At 39.1% G+C, this 17,664-nt stretch overlaps 1 protein-coding gene across 1 annotated transcript in view; it reads right to left on the minus strand.

Moving 5' to 3' along the window:
• Positions 1–13,721, minus strand: part of SMYD3 (SET and MYND domain containing 3) — a 381,469-nt gene extending 367,748 nt beyond the window's left edge. Inside the window, exon 1 of the mRNA XM_071429172.1 lies at positions 13,493–13,721. Coding sequence (XP_071285273.1) covers positions 13,493–13,656 — 164 coding nt within the window. The 5' untranslated portion in view covers positions 13,657–13,721. The remainder of the gene's footprint in view (positions 1–13,492) is intronic.
• Positions 13,722–17,664: the final 3,943 nt, after the last annotated feature.

Genomic DNA, 17,664 nt, shown 5'->3' on the forward strand with positions numbered 1-17,664 from the left:
CTATAGGAATTACAGCCACATCAACATACAGTGTTTATGCTGGGCACATTTCAGGGTCGATTTTCTGTCAACGAGGCTTTGTCAACACAATTATGCAAAAGATGAAAAACTAGTACAAAGCAAGAAGAGAGTCCAAATGTTTTTAATGTTTTTCCAGTAACTGCCATGACATCTTTAAAATAGAAAAAGATGTAACTTGTATTTAAAGGGTTCCTCCAAAAGCCTGATATCGAAGCCAACACTGTACAAAGCTTTGTGGTAAATCTCATTAAATAACAGGTCTATTTGATGGCCTACCACCAACATACTACCTTGCACAGAGTGCCAGCAGTAACTGCACTGCTTTAGTAGAAATTTATTTCCTCAAATGCACACCATATTTATTTGCTAAATATAACCTCAGTAACTTTAAAATAAAAATCAAGAAGAAGAAATGAATGGATTTTTAAAATAATTTAATCTAAAATTTATTGGAAAATAACTTTGCCAAATTAAAAACTAAATTTTTTAAAGGCTGTTCAAACATAGTTTTTTATTTATTTCCACTATGAGGTGGGTTTAGGAGAACATAATTCTCCTAATTAAAAGTAATCCAGATTTTTTTATTGCACAAGAACGATACATAGGCATAAAAAGAAAACACACCCAAACCAAAAAAAAAGCACTTTTGGAAATTACCAATTCTAGGAGTCATAAAAGTTGAACAAAATTTAAACCTTTTTTCTGTCTTTATTCTAACAGGAGATAACTGCAGGGGTGAGTCCACAGAGATTTTATTCTTCCTTATTGTGAGCTCACATCCCCAACAGCAGTAAAAAGGAGATACACATGTCAAGGACAGACTTTATTTCATAGGTACAAGCCTAGGAAAAACTGGAGGTCATTAATTTTCACCAGTAAGAATGACTACTAAGGACTCACCACGAGGTAAAGACAAAACACCTGCTTTACTAAAAGCTACAATGAGTTTGTGGTAAAATTGGAGGCATTTCAAAGCTGAGAGAAGTTTTACTCGTAGAATGGGGCAGGATGGCAGGGGAGGAGAAGGTTTCTGTTATGTAGTCCTGGGAGAATGCACAGCCTGGAATGACATTCTTGAACCTACAACCACTGATTAAGCATTGTCTTAAGGCAAAAATTCTAAACAATGCGCTTAAGCATGCATTACGGTTTGTAGCTAAGTTATTATCTGCAATAAACTGATAACCATTCATTAACTTCAGAGCATAGGAGACAACTGGCAAGCTATTTCATGCCTCAAAGAATTTACAACAAAAGGGAGGCAAACACACAGTGCAGGTGACTTTGTACTGGGAAAATAAAATGAATATTTAAAAATGCCATTACCTTCAAGTTGTAAAATGGATCAACATGGAGATGTTCCAACAAATGCAGTTTATAAAACTGATTCTGAATCCTTATGTGCTATAAGCAGAAAAGTAAGTATAGTCTTTCAATTAATATCAAACAGATATTAGTAAAGAACTTTTTACTGAAAATCAATATTTTAATATTAAGGCCTATATGAACAAGTACCAAATATGTGCTTCACAAGTAACCCTAACTACAAGGGTCATAAAACAGTATGTGTACTGACAGATACAGCCTGTAAGACTCCATGGGGGAGGTTAAAAAGAAGATATGAAAATTAAAAATTAATAAGTCTACAGTGCAGTGGTTCTGAACAGATGCATTCCCAAAGTCATAACTTCCAAGGCAATCTCTAAGGACAAGATCTTGGGCTAACACACTTGGGCATTCTGTAAATTATTTCATCAGCCTCAAAGCAGATAAGGCAAAGGAAAGCTGCAGCAGTGACCAGAGCCCTATGTCAGCTCCCCACAAAAAAAGCCAAACATTGCTGTATTCTGTGCACACCAAACACTGACATTGCTGAGAGCTACTTGTTCAAAGACAAAATATGTCCTTTAATAATTCAACTCCCCCTGACACTCAAAAACAAGATAAGAGGCTAACACCAACTTTGAAACAGGATATTCAGAACTGCAGGTAACACGCACGTTCATTGGTACAGACCGTGATATACCTGATGTGCTTTTCTGCCACCAGGCAGCATCACCACCCCGATGGCAGGATGAAAACAGCCCCAGGCTCTCCAGCCACGTGCCTTGCATTGAGGCTTTCATCTCACAACCCTCCTGACCAAATAAAAGACAACTTTCTACTGCCTAGATCAAAATCTAGCTCCCTCCACGCTACTTTGCCTACAAGTTCATAGAGATTTTTTCAATTAAAAAAAATCTTGTCTGTTTAAACCATTTCTACCCTCTCTGTAAGATGCCTTTCGACTTCTGGAGATTGAAATCTTGTACAGAAATTATCAACCTCTTCCCAGTCCTGTATTTTCCTTGTCATTTTTTTAAATGTTCCCATGAGTCACACAAAGAGTCATAGCCATATAACTTTCTAGGGAAAACTAGGACTTCAGGTCTCACCTTTCCAAGTCTCTGAGATTTTTACACAAAAACCAGAAAGTATTTTTCACAGCTTTTCATGCCATAAATAAATTGTTAACTTCAGCTTCCACCTGTTAAATTTTTTCTTGTTGTGGTAATTGATTTATACTAGAATATCATCCATAGCAGACAACTTGTTTAAAAAACTGTTTTGTTCTTCCCTTATGATCAGTTTCCCCAGAAATAGTTAATATCTCTTCTGCTATGAGCAGCTCTCCAGGTTATGTCTCCTGAGTCCATTTCAAGTAAACAATTTTTCCTACTGACTTTTTCTTTAGTCTGTTGTAATTCACATTCCACTGGCCTCTACTGTTCCATCTATGGTATCAGTTAAGCTGCATTTTTTTCCCCCACACAAAAACTTTCCTTTGCCAAGGACAAGCAAGTTTCACAGCTTTTGAAGCTGAAAGGAACAATCATAACATCCAGCAAATTGCATGGGCCATAAAGTTTTGCATGGCAAAGCTTTCAGCTCTGGCACAATTAGGATGTATTTTACCAATTTTAAAAAGCCATGTTAATTCCAAGTATACACATAAACCTGTTGGTGTTGGACTGTTTCCTAGTGGTACTATTAAATTTATAGCAGATATGCTTTCTGCTGCCTATAATCACTTTTTAAGATTCTTCAAGTGAGTTAAGGCCAAATATTGTCCTTAAGGTGACATACAAACATATAATTTAAATAATTTTATTTTACACTCTATTAACAACTTCTAAATACATGGGTGAATGCAATAAACCTCAAATCTCTCTCAAACAGGTAATCTAGGAAAGACCTTAAATTTAACAGGCAAAACAAAGTCTCTAATCCTCCAATTCTGTATCTGAACTACAAGATCGCCCTTCATCTGTCGTGGTTCTCATACATGCATTAAAATATACACATCAGCTGACAGTATCTTTAGTTTTATACATGAGAAAGACATTTAAAAAAAGAGGTGAGCACAGCCATTCTTTGATTTTATTGACTCTTCCTCTCCCAAGCTGTGTTCAATGTCCATGCAGGAGAAAGGAGAAAAATGACAACCAGTCCTTACAAGTGGGTTCTGACAAGTAATGTGACATGTATTATTGAAAAGGGAATTTCTAAAAATGCAGTCAACAGCACCAGAGAGTGATAAATGCTCCCTGAAATACCAAATAAAACAAACACCACCAAAATAAAATCTTGAAAAATCCAGTAACTTCCTAATCAATGAAAAATTAGTTGAATATATAATTCGGCACACACATACCAAATTCCACACATTCATTTATTTTTTATCCTAAATTCCATAAGGGGCATTAAGTCAGCACTAATGACTCCAACCTGTGTCGTATTTTATATACATGTAACAGCATTCTCCTGTCAGTACACTTTTCAATAAAAATGTGAATCCAGTAAAACAACCCCATTCCAAATTTTCACAAAGTCTTTAGATGGGTCTAATTATTTTGCATACAATGCTCAGCAAGTCTGTACTCCTTACAGAGTTTCATTTAAAACTGAATTTAAGTAGTTTTGACATATCAGAACACAGAATAAAGCAGTAATCACATAAAACAGTCAGTGCAATTCAATCAAAATTACTGCCAAAGCAGCAAAGGGTATTAATTGGCAGCAAAACCCACATATAAGAAATACACAGACTGACTACACGTCTAATAAAATACTAGGTATCCACTGGAAGTGGCAAGATTAACTTCTTTCAGCACTGGGTTGCTAACTAAGAACCTCTATAACTTTTCTGCTATTTTTATACCTGTACTCTTTTTAGTGCTCATCAGCACAATTCATCTACTTTCTTAGCCACAGAAAGGGACACTCTATAGTAAGAGATACTTACCTAAGTATGATGTGCTTATTTTGTGGAACAAAACCAAAATTGAAACAAACAAATAAACAGAAGAGCCAACATAATACTGTTGAGGATCTTACTGATGATAAAATAGATTTCATTGCTGTAGCTATTTTACACCCGATATTATACATATCTTGTGTGGATTATTGCACAGCCTCTTTCTCCTGGGGCAAAGGCTTCAGATAAATCAATCATCACATACTGAGTTTCATACAGTATTTCAAGAAATTGTTTCCATGGCTATTCCATCTGTTGTGCAGGAGTATCAACTAGTATGACTGTTTTAATATGACAAGTGGATAAAATTCATAAATAGCTGAATAGCCAGTCTCATTTGCTAAACCAACATAGATGCTTATGACCATAAATCTCTGAAGTGGTTTTCTGTCCCACTTCATTTTTTCTTTTAAATTCTTCAATCTGTTTTTGCTTTTTCAGAAATCTGGACTAAGATACTTCCAACAGCTGGAGGACTTGGAGTCAATATACCACAGAAATCAAAGCCAGCTACAGAAAGAACAAACCCACACCAACATTCACTCAATTCTTAAAGTATGTGTATCCAGAGTTTGATAAAAAAAATCTTAACTTTTTTCCAAATGAAATTAAAGTGTAGTGTACTAGCCTGGCATAAACTTTCTCATCCCATACAACATTAAATAAAGATTTCGAACACAATGATCTGCAAGGTGGAATTTATTTCTCACACACAAGTTACATAGAAATGGAGGAGATAAAATTTATGAGACACACTTTTATACACAGGAAGTCTTCCTTGGTATGCCACTTACCTCAAAAGGAGTAGCAGGCTCTACTTCTGTGATAGAAAAGAGCCATGAGCCCACAAAAAGAACAGGGTCATAGTTTATGACACAACAGGGAAAGAAAGGGAAAACAAAATCAAACAAACAAAAACCACAAAGACACAAACAAACAAAAAAACCCCCACCAAGACAGCACTCCAGTCTGAACCTTTATGTTAAAGTGAGATGCTTTCAAGCTCTTGACTAACAAATAAAAACAAGTTTCTGCCTGAGAAGCACAAAATACACTGAATAAGTATTTTACCCTGAGAAACACTGTTTATTTCATGCTCAGTATTTCCTGAGACAAATCCCTCCTCCCTGAGGACCATACTTCACTAAACATCTCAGCTTCTTTCTCCCTGTTCTATCATGCTCCTTCCCATGATCAAGAATGCCATCACCAAAGAAGTTGTCTTTTCAAGTCACTAGTGCACACTCCAAGCAGTTCAATTAGACATTTGAATTAGATTGTATAAATGAGCCATATTTGGGTGAATTGTGAGAAGAGGTTTACAGTTTATAAGACTGATTTTATTTCCTCTTTTTATTCAGTGATGTTCTTTTACTCCTTTTCTGCACTTCTACATCTTCTGTGATTTTGAGATCATAACCACTCCTACTCACACCCTCATAAGTAGCAATCAACACACTTGCTGGCTTTTTTGTTTTGAATGCTTAAACCAGATGACACAGGCAGCACACAAAGACTACATGAACAGCCAGGGCAAGCCTGCCCTGAGTGAAGCCAAAATTGTGTTTCCTACCTATTGACTGCAGGATGAGGAACTCAGAGGCCAAGAAGGTACTTCAAAAAACACTCAGTCTTTAATTTCAATTTAAGCTTGAACAACGAAATTAATAGCAAAGCAATCCCTGAGCTGAAGGCAGCTAGCAGTTATGATGATAAACAGGAAAGCTAAATATTGCATGAACAAGAGATTGCAACTTGAGTTGGCATAGGAATTACTGGTGTTCAACCAATTGTGTCACTTGACACCAACCCTACAGTCATTAGGACACCCTTGGGAATGATTCAAAACTTTTGCTTGGCCTTCAAATGAAGTCTCCCAGTCAGCCACAGAGGCACTGTGAGAATTGCGATTGCTGGAATTAAGTACAGATCCCAAAATGAGTAAAATCAGTTTCAAAAATAAAGTCAGAAAAGTTGACAAACCCCCACATAACCAAGACTTCAACTGCAAGTGTCTGCAGCATTTCTTCTGCTAAAGTGAAGCTTTAGCAGGATATGCTTCTGAGGATGTAAAATATTACTGAAATATGGCTTGGTAAAGAAATGAGGGTGGGGTCTCGCGGTCCAGGACTAGGCTGGACTACAAGGCAGAAAACATCGCCCTCAATACTAACAGGCCAGTCAATCCTGCACACCTGAAAGCACTTCTCCTAAAGACATCCATAAGAGCTCAGAAATTCCTCTAACTGTCCTTCTTAGTGTTTCATCTTTAGCTACAGCAGACTAAAGGCCAGCTGCTACCAGACTGCACAGCCCTCCCCATCAGACCTTGACCCCTGTTCAATGGCCACTTCAGCTCTGTTTCCCCAGCAATAGCTGATTCAAAGGCACTAAGACTTTTCTATTTTGGAAATGTTTTCTGCCACTTCATTTCTCTGCACCAGTGTATCATAGGTCATATAAGCAGCAAAGTGTCAAATGAGAAGCAGAAGGGGCAAGCAGGAAGGAGAACAAGGACTCGGGGGAGCCTTTTCAGCAGCTCCCAGCCAGCACATCAGGTAAGTTGTCATGCATAACCCACTTTAAAACATGAATAGCTGGGGTGGAGAGACATGCAGAAAATTCTATCAGCCTCACCCATCTAAATTTGGATAATTCAAAACAGCTGTTGCAACTGGTTCTGAAGACAAGATTCTTCAAGGGAAAACAGCATCATTCCACACACCATACAGGCAAAAGCACATAGTGGCTTTTGAGGACACTTAGTGGAAGCAACCACTAACAATTCACGAATTCCAATACTTATGCGCAAGATATCAGTAACAGTTCTTAAAAAATTTAAACAATAAATTGCTAATACAGTACAAAACTTTGAGCAATTTACACATAATTAAAAACTTTGGGAAATATCTGGAACTAATTGTGTTGTTACATTACCTAGAGGTTACCATACTTAATTCACTCATGTTTTCCCTTCTAGTGCTGATTATAATTTTGCACATTTTGCTGATTATAATTTTGTACTTGCACAATTACAGTTCAACCTAAGGAAATGCATACTAAAGACAATCCAATCCACAAACTTATTTTCATCATTTTATCAATAACCACAAGCAAAGAGTATTTATGCAGAGCATATTAATATTTTAAAACTTTAGTATTAGGGACTGCGCCATGCAGAACAGAAACACAGTATCAGGTGTGCATTGCAGATCCACAGCAAAACCTAAATGGAGTAAAATCTACAAGAATGCTACAACTTAAATGGTCAGTCACAGCTTGACAGGACAACAATTTTGATACCATACCTTTCAAATTACAGAGAAGTATAAGCATGAAAATTGTATACACAAAATCCCAACACAGTAATAGCTGTAGGGCCCTTTAAAGCATGTCTAAAATTTTCATTTTCCATGAATGACAGGTATGGCAATAAAAACTCTTGCCCTTGGAGAATTTATTTTTAACAATGCCTCTCCCTTTTCTGTTTCTCCTATTATTAACAGGAGCAGAGCCAGGTTGGCAGCAGCAGACATGAACAACAGTCTGGAGACCACAAGGCAGGAGAGGAAGGGAAGATTAGCAATGACCCATATATTACCTAAAGCAAGCCCAGAGTATCCAAAGCAGTGAAGAGGCACCAATTGAAGACCAAAATACTGTGCAATGAAAATAAGGGTTTACAGCTAACAGAACCTGAATTATACTCTCAAAACAAGCCTCCAGGATAAATAAACAGTCAGTCAAAAGCACCTACCAAGGGATATTGCTAACAGTAACACACCAAACTCCTGACCACACAAAAAAGGGTGCTGTGAAGGAAGTAAACCAAACCAACAGGCAGGCCAGAACAACTTCTTATGAATACTATCCTGAATGCCAGAGCTTCCCTCTTCCCCCTACTTCAACCTGACGCCAAACAGAAGGAATGGGAGATGGAGACCATATGCATAATGGTCTCCATCTGCTCCAGACTTCTCTGGACAGGACACTGCAGGAAAGCACAGTCTATGTCTTCACTCTCTCACAGAAGACTTTTTGGCAGCACGGGACAGCAGCCTGAAAGCCACTTCTATGGCTCCAGCTGGCGTGAGGGCAGAACAAAAAACATTTCTATACTGCTTTTCATAAAGTTGCTTGAACAATATGGGACTAAGTTGAGATGGGGAAGGGAGAGTCTCTTCAAAGGAAAATGCTGCCTTTTTTCAGGCTGTCATCCAGCTACAGAGAGAAACGTTACTGGTGGTGGTGGTGTTCAATTTCTCAGGTCTTGGGAAACATTCTCAGAAATGTACACTGAACCTGAAATTATGATACTTTGTATAGCTTCTGTCTCACATATAATTTTTTTTCACATGCTTTGCTCTTAGTTCACACTTCAGGTATTTCAATTGCAGTGCTGCAATTTCACTCCTAACTGTTAGGATGCTCCATCAAATTATAGCATATTATTCCCAGGATTATCCTATCCCGGAAGCACAAAAACATAATTGCTCCTAATACTTACAATGTGATTAATAATATTTTTTATATTCCTCTACTCCACAAGAAATTATGCATCTTGAAAACTACTTGAACTCTGTCTAGAATTTTGACTAGCACTGAAGGGACACCAAACACATCATATATCTCACATTTTAAAAACCTTATTGACATGGCACCAAGTCATGCTGACCAACTTTATTCATTTATATGATAAGTCTAAGAATTATATTCTTACATATCTTTAAGGAATTTAAAAAACGTTGTTCCATTCTATAAACAAGGTTTTATGGAAATACAATATTCTACAGGAGGGAAAAAACCCAAAACATCTTTTTATACAAGCAAACTATAAAACATGGATATTTGGACATTGTCTTATATTTAAAGAACTATAATACTTAACTATCTCCATTTGATGACAACTGATGAAAAGTTAAAAGTCAAAGAATGTATCATGAAGTATTCGTTTTCCACACTCTAGAATCCCTGTAGAACAAAATATATGTATACAAGAACACCTAGAGCAACAAAACAGGATGTTTTCAAAAAAATTAGCCTAAATTTACATCTATTTGTGTATTAACTAGCAACAGAAGTATTTTTCAGATATAAATACAGAGACAATGTAGATTTTACAGCCTTTTGCATTACTAGAAGCCGCACATATGCTAAACATCACATTAAAAAAAAGAGCACCCATTAGCTTGCACCTAATCACCCAGCAAAGCTGGAAGCAGCAGAACTCAGGTGCTGTGCTGTAAGACACCCCCTGGTTGGTGCTTAAGGAAGCATCTTAGCTACTGGTGAACAAGAGAACCTTCATGGAGAAACTCCCATTGCTGGAAAGCCAAAATGATGAGCTCCTCTCCTCTCCTGACCTCCCTGCATGAAAGGGATACACCTGAACAGTTAACAACCAGCTCTCCTCAGGCAGAACCACACAACTCTAAAACACACAGTGGTAGGAAGGATCACGCAATCACAGCCACCCCCTGGTCACTCTCTCAGTCAAATCCTGCTTCTCTCCACTTAAAAAATTCCATACCATGGTTAAAACTTAATGGTATTTTTGTACCTTCAGGCTGCCAATAACTTTGACACTCCACACTCTAACAATGCCAACTTTCACGATGATGAAATAACTCAACATTGTCTTAGTAGCAGTAATCATATTAGTAGGAATAATAATAACAAAGTAGCCAATTTAAGAGTGTGTCAATGCTGAAGACACAGGACTGAATGTAAAGGTGTTTCCATTTGGCTATTTTTAAATCAGGTGAAATCAAGCAAGGAGCAGACAATTACTGTCCTGTGTTTAGTATACTGTAATCCCCCAACTATTCAGCTTGGTTATATTTCCCATACTGCAATAATGTTTGCAGTCTCATCTTGCTTATCACCACTCCTAGCTTCCCCCCCCCCCCCTTTTTAAATATATTTTAAAAACTTGTAGTCATTCAAAAATATATTCATACTTCCCCTTAACCCACTTCCAGAGTCTGAACCTCTGACCTTACCCAAACAAGAAACACTAATGCCTTTTATTTCATAGTCTATACATAATGTTATTCATTACTTATTTTCATATATTCATTTTGCTTGAAGGTGTAAATGTTATAGCATTTTGAAACAGGGTGGTGTTACCTCTTTTCTCCTACTTTTTCTGAGACTCAGATTCTATAAAGTTTGTTTGCTTGCTCCTAAATATCAACTAAGACTTAAATATTCTTGCAGTGGATTCTTGCAACTACAAGGCATCACAGAAATGTTTTGTGAAAAGCAAACACCAAAGATATCACTGACTTTCATTTCGATTCCCCATCTATAACAGGGTTGGGTTTATTTTCAATACAAAATCTGAGAATCAGATCAACATTAAAGAGGTATTAAACCATGGAAGAACCCATAAAGAAAACTTTTAATTAGTAAGAGGAAAAAAAATCTTTTCTGTTGCATTCCCCAGGAAATTGTTGGGAAAAAATAGGCTGGCCATTCAAATTTTGTCACACTACAGATACTCTTCCAAAAAATGTACCATCATGCAATACATCATATTTTACTAGACACTGCTTCCATAGAAATACACACTGCCAGTACTCTATCAAAACTTGTATTTCAGAGCAAATCTTTATTATGTATCCTATTTCAGGGCAGTATTTTTTATAATTTCTAGCAGAATACCATTCAAACAGCTAGGCTATCATATTAAACCATCTACAGCAGAGCATTTCAGCCCAGCCTTGTACAAAGAAAACCAGCATGAACCTCTTCATTAGAAAATACAAGATTCTATTTGAAGTAAGAAACCACAACAGGGAAGACAGTGACAAAAATCTGCCATCTGCACTACATATGATGTAGACCTAAAAACAATGACTGAAAAATTTATTGTCACTATAAAGACAGTACTAACAGCCCAGTAAAATAAGGAAGGGCTGATAATCTTTCTGCCATTAGATGCACTAAGTATATATATATATGTAACGTGTGTGTATATATATATATGTATGTATGTTCTTGGATATAAATACTTCAGCACTTTAAATCTGCAATAATATTCACTTTAATTGAGGCAAGACTAAGCAGAACTACTGCCCTATCTGAGCTTTCCTTTCTAGAACAGCAGCAAACTGCCCCCAACAGCCAACCTTACCCTTGCTGTAGGAACTTGACCAAGGTCATAGAGTAAATCATCACTGTCACAAGCCTGTGACCCCAAATCCCGGCAACACCATGCTGCCTCTCAACAGGCAGTCCAGAAGGAAGATACTCTGCACTTCACTACCCATCTTCCAGCTCACCCAGCACTTCTCATGCAGCCTAAAACTGCACCAAACAGCATTCACTACTACAAGCAGAGAGACAGAAGTATAGAATTACACATCAGTGTAAAGCCTCAAACATTAATTGCATATATAAAAGGATTGCTAAAACACCAAATCAATGTTAAGAACTAGACTTTTTTTTTTTAATTTGTGTTCCTGTACTGCCACCTAAAGATCAGAGAGAAAAACAGGAACAGTAGTGGACAACATGACTTTTATCTGCATTCCTGGAAGAGAACAGTAAGGTTTTTCTGATACCTCACTTTGAAAAAAGACCACACCAGATTCAACCAGATCAAAACCAGACTGATTACACAGTTTTATTTCACATCACAGTTCAGCAGTACTTTACTAATTGCCTGATTTCTATACATTTTTTAAAAAATCTCTGCATTTATATATAGATATCCTTTAATTAGACAAATGTCAGCTTGAATAGTCTTAATCTATAAACTCTGTCTAACTACAGCATATTTTGAAAATGAAGAGAGACTGGTAGAAATATATTTTTTACTTCCTTATTTACTTTTTTAAACTTTTAACTGCTATCACTATGTAGGAAAAAAAAACCCTACACACAAAATTAATTACCACAAATAAATAACCTCTTGTGATATAACAAGCTGGTAATCCCACTCTTTCTCCCAACAAAACATGCCCTGGTTACACACCTACATTCAAACACCTCCGATTCACTTTTATTCCACCTGTTGCTGCACTCAGCCTGTCCTCTGAAGTCTGCAGCCTCTCACAACTTGAAGCAGAAAATGTTCAGTCACCACCCTGAAGGGCTCTGATGTCACAAGTCAGACTTAACAAACATAATAGCGAAAAATCTTTTGAGCTTGGTGTTTATTTGGGTTTTGTTGGAGGAGTTTTTGTTGGGTTTTTGGTTTGGGTTTTTTTTTCAATATGCTGAAGATGCATCTTATAAGATGTAAGCATCACCTGGAAAAGATTGTCAATTTTTTCTTTGATTAAATAAGACCCATATTCTCATGCCTGTAAAGGACATGAAGCAAACCACCTGGACTGTTTCTACCAACAAAACTTCAAATATTTTCAAAATAACCCCTTCTCCACAAACACCCCCCCCCCCCAAAGAAAACCCCCACAAAAAACAACAAAAATCAAACGAAAGCAAAAACCTAAAAAAGGAAGGTTAGCGGTATCGAATTTTCTCCTGTCTCTTCTTCATGTCTCGGCAACTACACAGGGGTTTGGCTCATCTAGCAGTATGTTTCAGGTACTAATAAATACATGTTCCTTTAACAGCTCGGCCACAACCCAGCTTGCTGGGAAACCGCTCTAGTTTAAAATCCCCTTTCGTTCGTTTCCTTCTAAACAAACACAGAAAGTTACCATGTGTTTGTCAGTTTCCGCAAACGCGGGAGGAAGGCAGGCATTTATTTACAGCATGTCTCCAAGCCACGCGCTCTTTAGGGGGATAAACCCGGCCCGGCGACACGGAGCTCAGGAGGGCCGGTGCCTCGGTGCGGGCACAGCTGCCCCCGGCCCCGAGCGGAGCCCGGACCCTCCCGGCTCAGCGGGAACACTGCGCGCAGCGGCGGCACCGCACCGAGCCACGGCGGCACTGCCGCCTCCCGCCAGCCCGGGAAACCTCTCCAGGAACAGCAGCGCCCGGGAAGAGGGGACATCCTCAAAACAGCGGCTTTAAAAAAAAAAAAAAAAAAGCCCCCAGTTAAAAACAGCGGCAGGAAGCTGCAAGCCCCGCACTTCAGCCAGCACACAGCCGCAGGACTCGGGTCAGGGCGCACTCCCGGCCCGCGGGCACGGCACGGCGCGGCCCCGCCCCGGCGGAAGGGGCGGCGCTGGCTGCGGAACGGCGCGTTCCCGCCGGTACCTGCGCAGGCAGCGCTCGCACACGCTGCCCAGCTGCTGCTTGCTGAGGACGTAGGCGAAGGGCACGTCGCGGTAGAGCAGCTCTCCGGGCCGCACGCTCCGGCGGGCGCGGAGGCCGCTGCCCTTGCCCGGGCTGTGGAACCGCTCCAGCGCCGCCGGCTCCATCCTGCCACGCGCGCCGCCACCGGAGAGGAGTGCGCGGCCGCCCCGCCCGCCGGCACGTGACCGGGCGCGGCCGCCGCCATCTTAAATCAGGGCAAGGGCGGAGGCAGCCCCGCGGCGGGCAGGAGCCCGGCCCCCAGGGATAGAGCCGGGGTTGCGGCACGCCCGTGTCTTGAGCCGGCACAGCCGCACTGAGAGGCGCAGGCAGCCCTTTGCCTGAAGAGGCAGCTAATAATGCATATCACAGAATCCCAGGGTGGGTCAGGGTGGAAGGGACTACAGTGCGTCATCTGGTGGAACCTCCCTGCTCGAGCAGGGCCATCTCAGAGCGCATTGCACAGGAATGCATCCAGAGGATCTTGTACATTCCCAGTAAGGGGGACTCCACAGCCTCCCTGGACTATCTTCTCTAGTGCTCAGTCACCTGCACAGTAATGAAGCTTTTCTTCATGTTCAGGTGGAACTTCTGTGCATCAGTTTCTGCCCCTTGCCTCTCCTGTCCTATTGCTTGGCACCACTGAGTACAGCCTGGCTCCCTCACTTGAGATATTTACATCCAAAATATTAAACAGTTTAGTTAACAAAGGAAGGGACGTGATAATGATTCAGTCAGAAGACATCCCCAAAAAGGACATTATATTTGTGAGCTAGCATCTGGATTTATTTCTGGATCTCACTGTGGTCTGAATACAGACTGGGCCAGTAGCTGCACCTACGCTCTGGTGTTGCTCACTGAAAATGCACCCCATACCCCAGATTACTTTTTGTCAAAAGCCACGAGTTAGAGACACCAGATAAATGACAACAGAAAAAGCAAAACGTGCAGAATTAAATATTAACCTGAAATGCTGGTGCACAAAACCTGTGAAATAAGTGCTTTCTGCATGGGTCTGCATAACTTTCATTCATTTATGAGATTATACTCATGATGCAGGCTAAATGTGCTAAACTGCAGATCGACTTTGTCTGGTTTTCCTTGTCACGCCTGTAGAGGGAGGTAGGGCTTGTGTTTTGGAAAGGAGTCTTAATTCATGCTGTCAAACACTGAGACATAGACCTAATAGTTCTGCCAAGCAGCTGTGCTAAAACCACTCAGTTTTGTTCTCAGTAACTATTATTTCAGTCCGCAGTTGTTATCATCCAAGTTGCAACAAGGTAATAAGGAATGGCAATATGCATATCTAAAACAGTGCTATTAGGAAGAACCAAGGTACCTAAAGCCAGAGGATTCTCACAAAAAATATTTTTTGGCATTTGCTTAATGCTGCAATGATGTAATTCATTACCAAGAGAACTGACAGCAATCTAGCTGTTAGTGAAATCATTATGCCTGTTACTATGCTTATCTTTAGCTCTTTTAGCAAATTTTTAAAATGTGTTAAATTACAGTGATACTCTGAGTTTCTCAAGAATTAACCTTAGCAGTTATTAAAATATTAGGCAACTAGCTCCATATTTGGCCTGTATGCTTTACTTCTTCACCTATTAAATGTTCCACATTTTCCTGTCTATGCTATGTTTTAGTTTCTAAGCACGCATCACCCAGAACCTGTACCAAAAACAAGCCCAGTAATAACAGAAGTTAACATCTGCCTGTATTAGTGGATAAATTTAAGTAATGAATGGTCAAACAAAAAGCATGAACTGAAAGGCCTACCCATGAACTGCAAAAAGCACACTCAGGGAAGAGCTAATATAAATATACAATACCAGATGTAATTTTCATTATTTTCTGTTTTTTTTACTTGGCAGGTTTTCTCACTTGTATGTCCAGTAACACAAAAAAAACCTTGCAAGGTACAAAAAACACATCTGAGGGAATGCCAGTCTTCTGTCTCACTGACATACAAACAATATGAAAATCACAACCTTGAACAGCCCAGCTACTCTAGGAAGATTTAAAGTATGAATATCTGAAGATGGGACTTCCATCAGCTTGGCATAAGCTGTACAGGAAATAAGCTACAGAAACTTGAAAACAGCTTTTAGTTGACATTGCATTTCAAGTGATATGAAAACATAATTGCAGTAATAGAGATCTTCTGTGTAGATAAGCTTTCAAACACAGCATTGAACATCTTAATGCAGTGTTGGATATTTGGACTTCTGTGTGAAGGGCCTGAAGAATTTATTGTGGATATCTATGTCTACAGGTTAGTGACGAATCTGCCTAGGAGGGCCATTCAACAATCTTTGAGCAATGGTGATCAATGGAATGCTCAACTTGGATGTTTTTGGACTCATCAGTCTGAATTTTCTCGAAAGCATAATGATAGTAGGGCTGTATATCCCAGTAAGTGCTTATTTAGCCCAGGAATATATTTAGTTGAATTTAATCCCTGTTATCAGCATGGTATTTTTATATGACCAAGTCATACACGGACCTAAACAGGTCAGACTTCTCAGCAGCTGTTTGAAGTGCATGACACATTCTGGATGGAAGAAGCTGTCAAGAAGTGTAATGAGGGCACTTTTGAAGGAAATATCACTTAATTGTGGCTGATGCTGCTGAATTAGTCATACATCCTTACTGCCAGGAGACACCATCATGAAGCTTCAGCTCTTCTATCTCAGGACAGTGTGTTTTACAATGTGAATTTAGAGAAACAGCTGCAGTAATGAAATAATTCAAATTCTGCTCCCCTCTCATAAATGGGCAATAGCCATTGCAAACAACACAGCACAAAATGGATTTTTTTTTCTGGGACCAAAATATGGCTCAAAACACAAAATGTTAAATTTTGGATTGTACAAAACCTACTGTGTCACTAACAGCATAGAATAGCTATCAATTAATTAGTTGAAAGCATGTAAGGACAGAAAAATCTTTTGTCAACACGTATCTCTTGAAGAGGTCTCTTCACTTTCAGTGTTGGTGTGCTCGTGAAAAATTGATTCTAGAATGTTAAATTAAAAATCACTGCAGAAGCGTTTTAAGCACAAATTCATAATAAATTTCATATAGATTTCATCTGTTAATTTTTTTTACTGGGAAGTTTACCTAACCATTCTACTTTATTTGTATCTTCCCTGCCCCAAACACGTCAATTTCCTTCAAATGACAGAAGCAAGCTCAGGAAGTTCTGAGCTGTTTGTCTATTTGGGGTCGTATCAATAGGATCAACCACATCAGTGCCTAAAGACTTACATTATGAGTAATCGACTCTTTCATTTGGCATATCTGAACTACTCCTAATTTCCCTTGGGCTTCCTGTATGTTGTGTTCTCTCTGCTGGGGACAGTCAGTATGCCTATTTTTAGCAGTGACAAGTTAAACAGCCCACACAAGGAAAGATGCAATAGCTGTTAAACAAGGATATGACGTGAGCAAATCAACATCTCCCACTGACTTATCCTTTCTGTAAAAGTTACTTGTTATTTCCTTTTTCTCAACATCTACAGAAGAAAGGTATGGCTTTGCTAATTAACATCTTACAAAGCTCAGGTCAGAGTTTTCAATCTGCAGCCCCACAGATTGTGTTCAGTCTGACAAAACAATTAATTCAACATGCTTCTCAGGAAGTCTCAGTTTCTTCCTATCACATTTGCACATCCTAAACGATATCACACAATCTGTTTCTCAAGTTTCATGCTGATATTTCCATCAACATTATCATTAGCCTGTAAGGCTGAGCTCTAATTATTAAAATGTCCAATGCTGAACAGGTTTACAGCCAGTACGGACACATTCCACCTTAACAACCCCTTATCACAGCATCTACTAGATTAATTACTGCAAGGTCACAAACGCTTCTTCTAGATCAAAAGTGAGCTGACTATAGAGTTCAATTTAACTGACCTAATTCCAAGCAGCAAAATTTCTCATTAACTGGACCAAGTTTGTTTCTGTCTCTATTTGTGTTTGCTATGATTTAAATATAGGTAAGTAGGAAGAGCTTAGGCAATTGCTAGCACAGTCATAATTTTATTTCCCAGACATATGGCACAAGTGATGAGGGCCACTAGAAAAGACTTGGCATCTCTAAAGTTGCAATCGATATATCAGCTATG

Source organism: Agelaius tricolor, unplaced genomic scaffold (assembly GCF_023055355.1).
Source record: "Agelaius tricolor isolate 1412-34295 unplaced genomic scaffold, bAgeTri1.0.p SCAF_1, whole genome shotgun sequence".
Lineage (NCBI taxonomy): Eukaryota > Metazoa > Chordata > Aves > Passeriformes > Icteridae > Agelaius > Agelaius tricolor.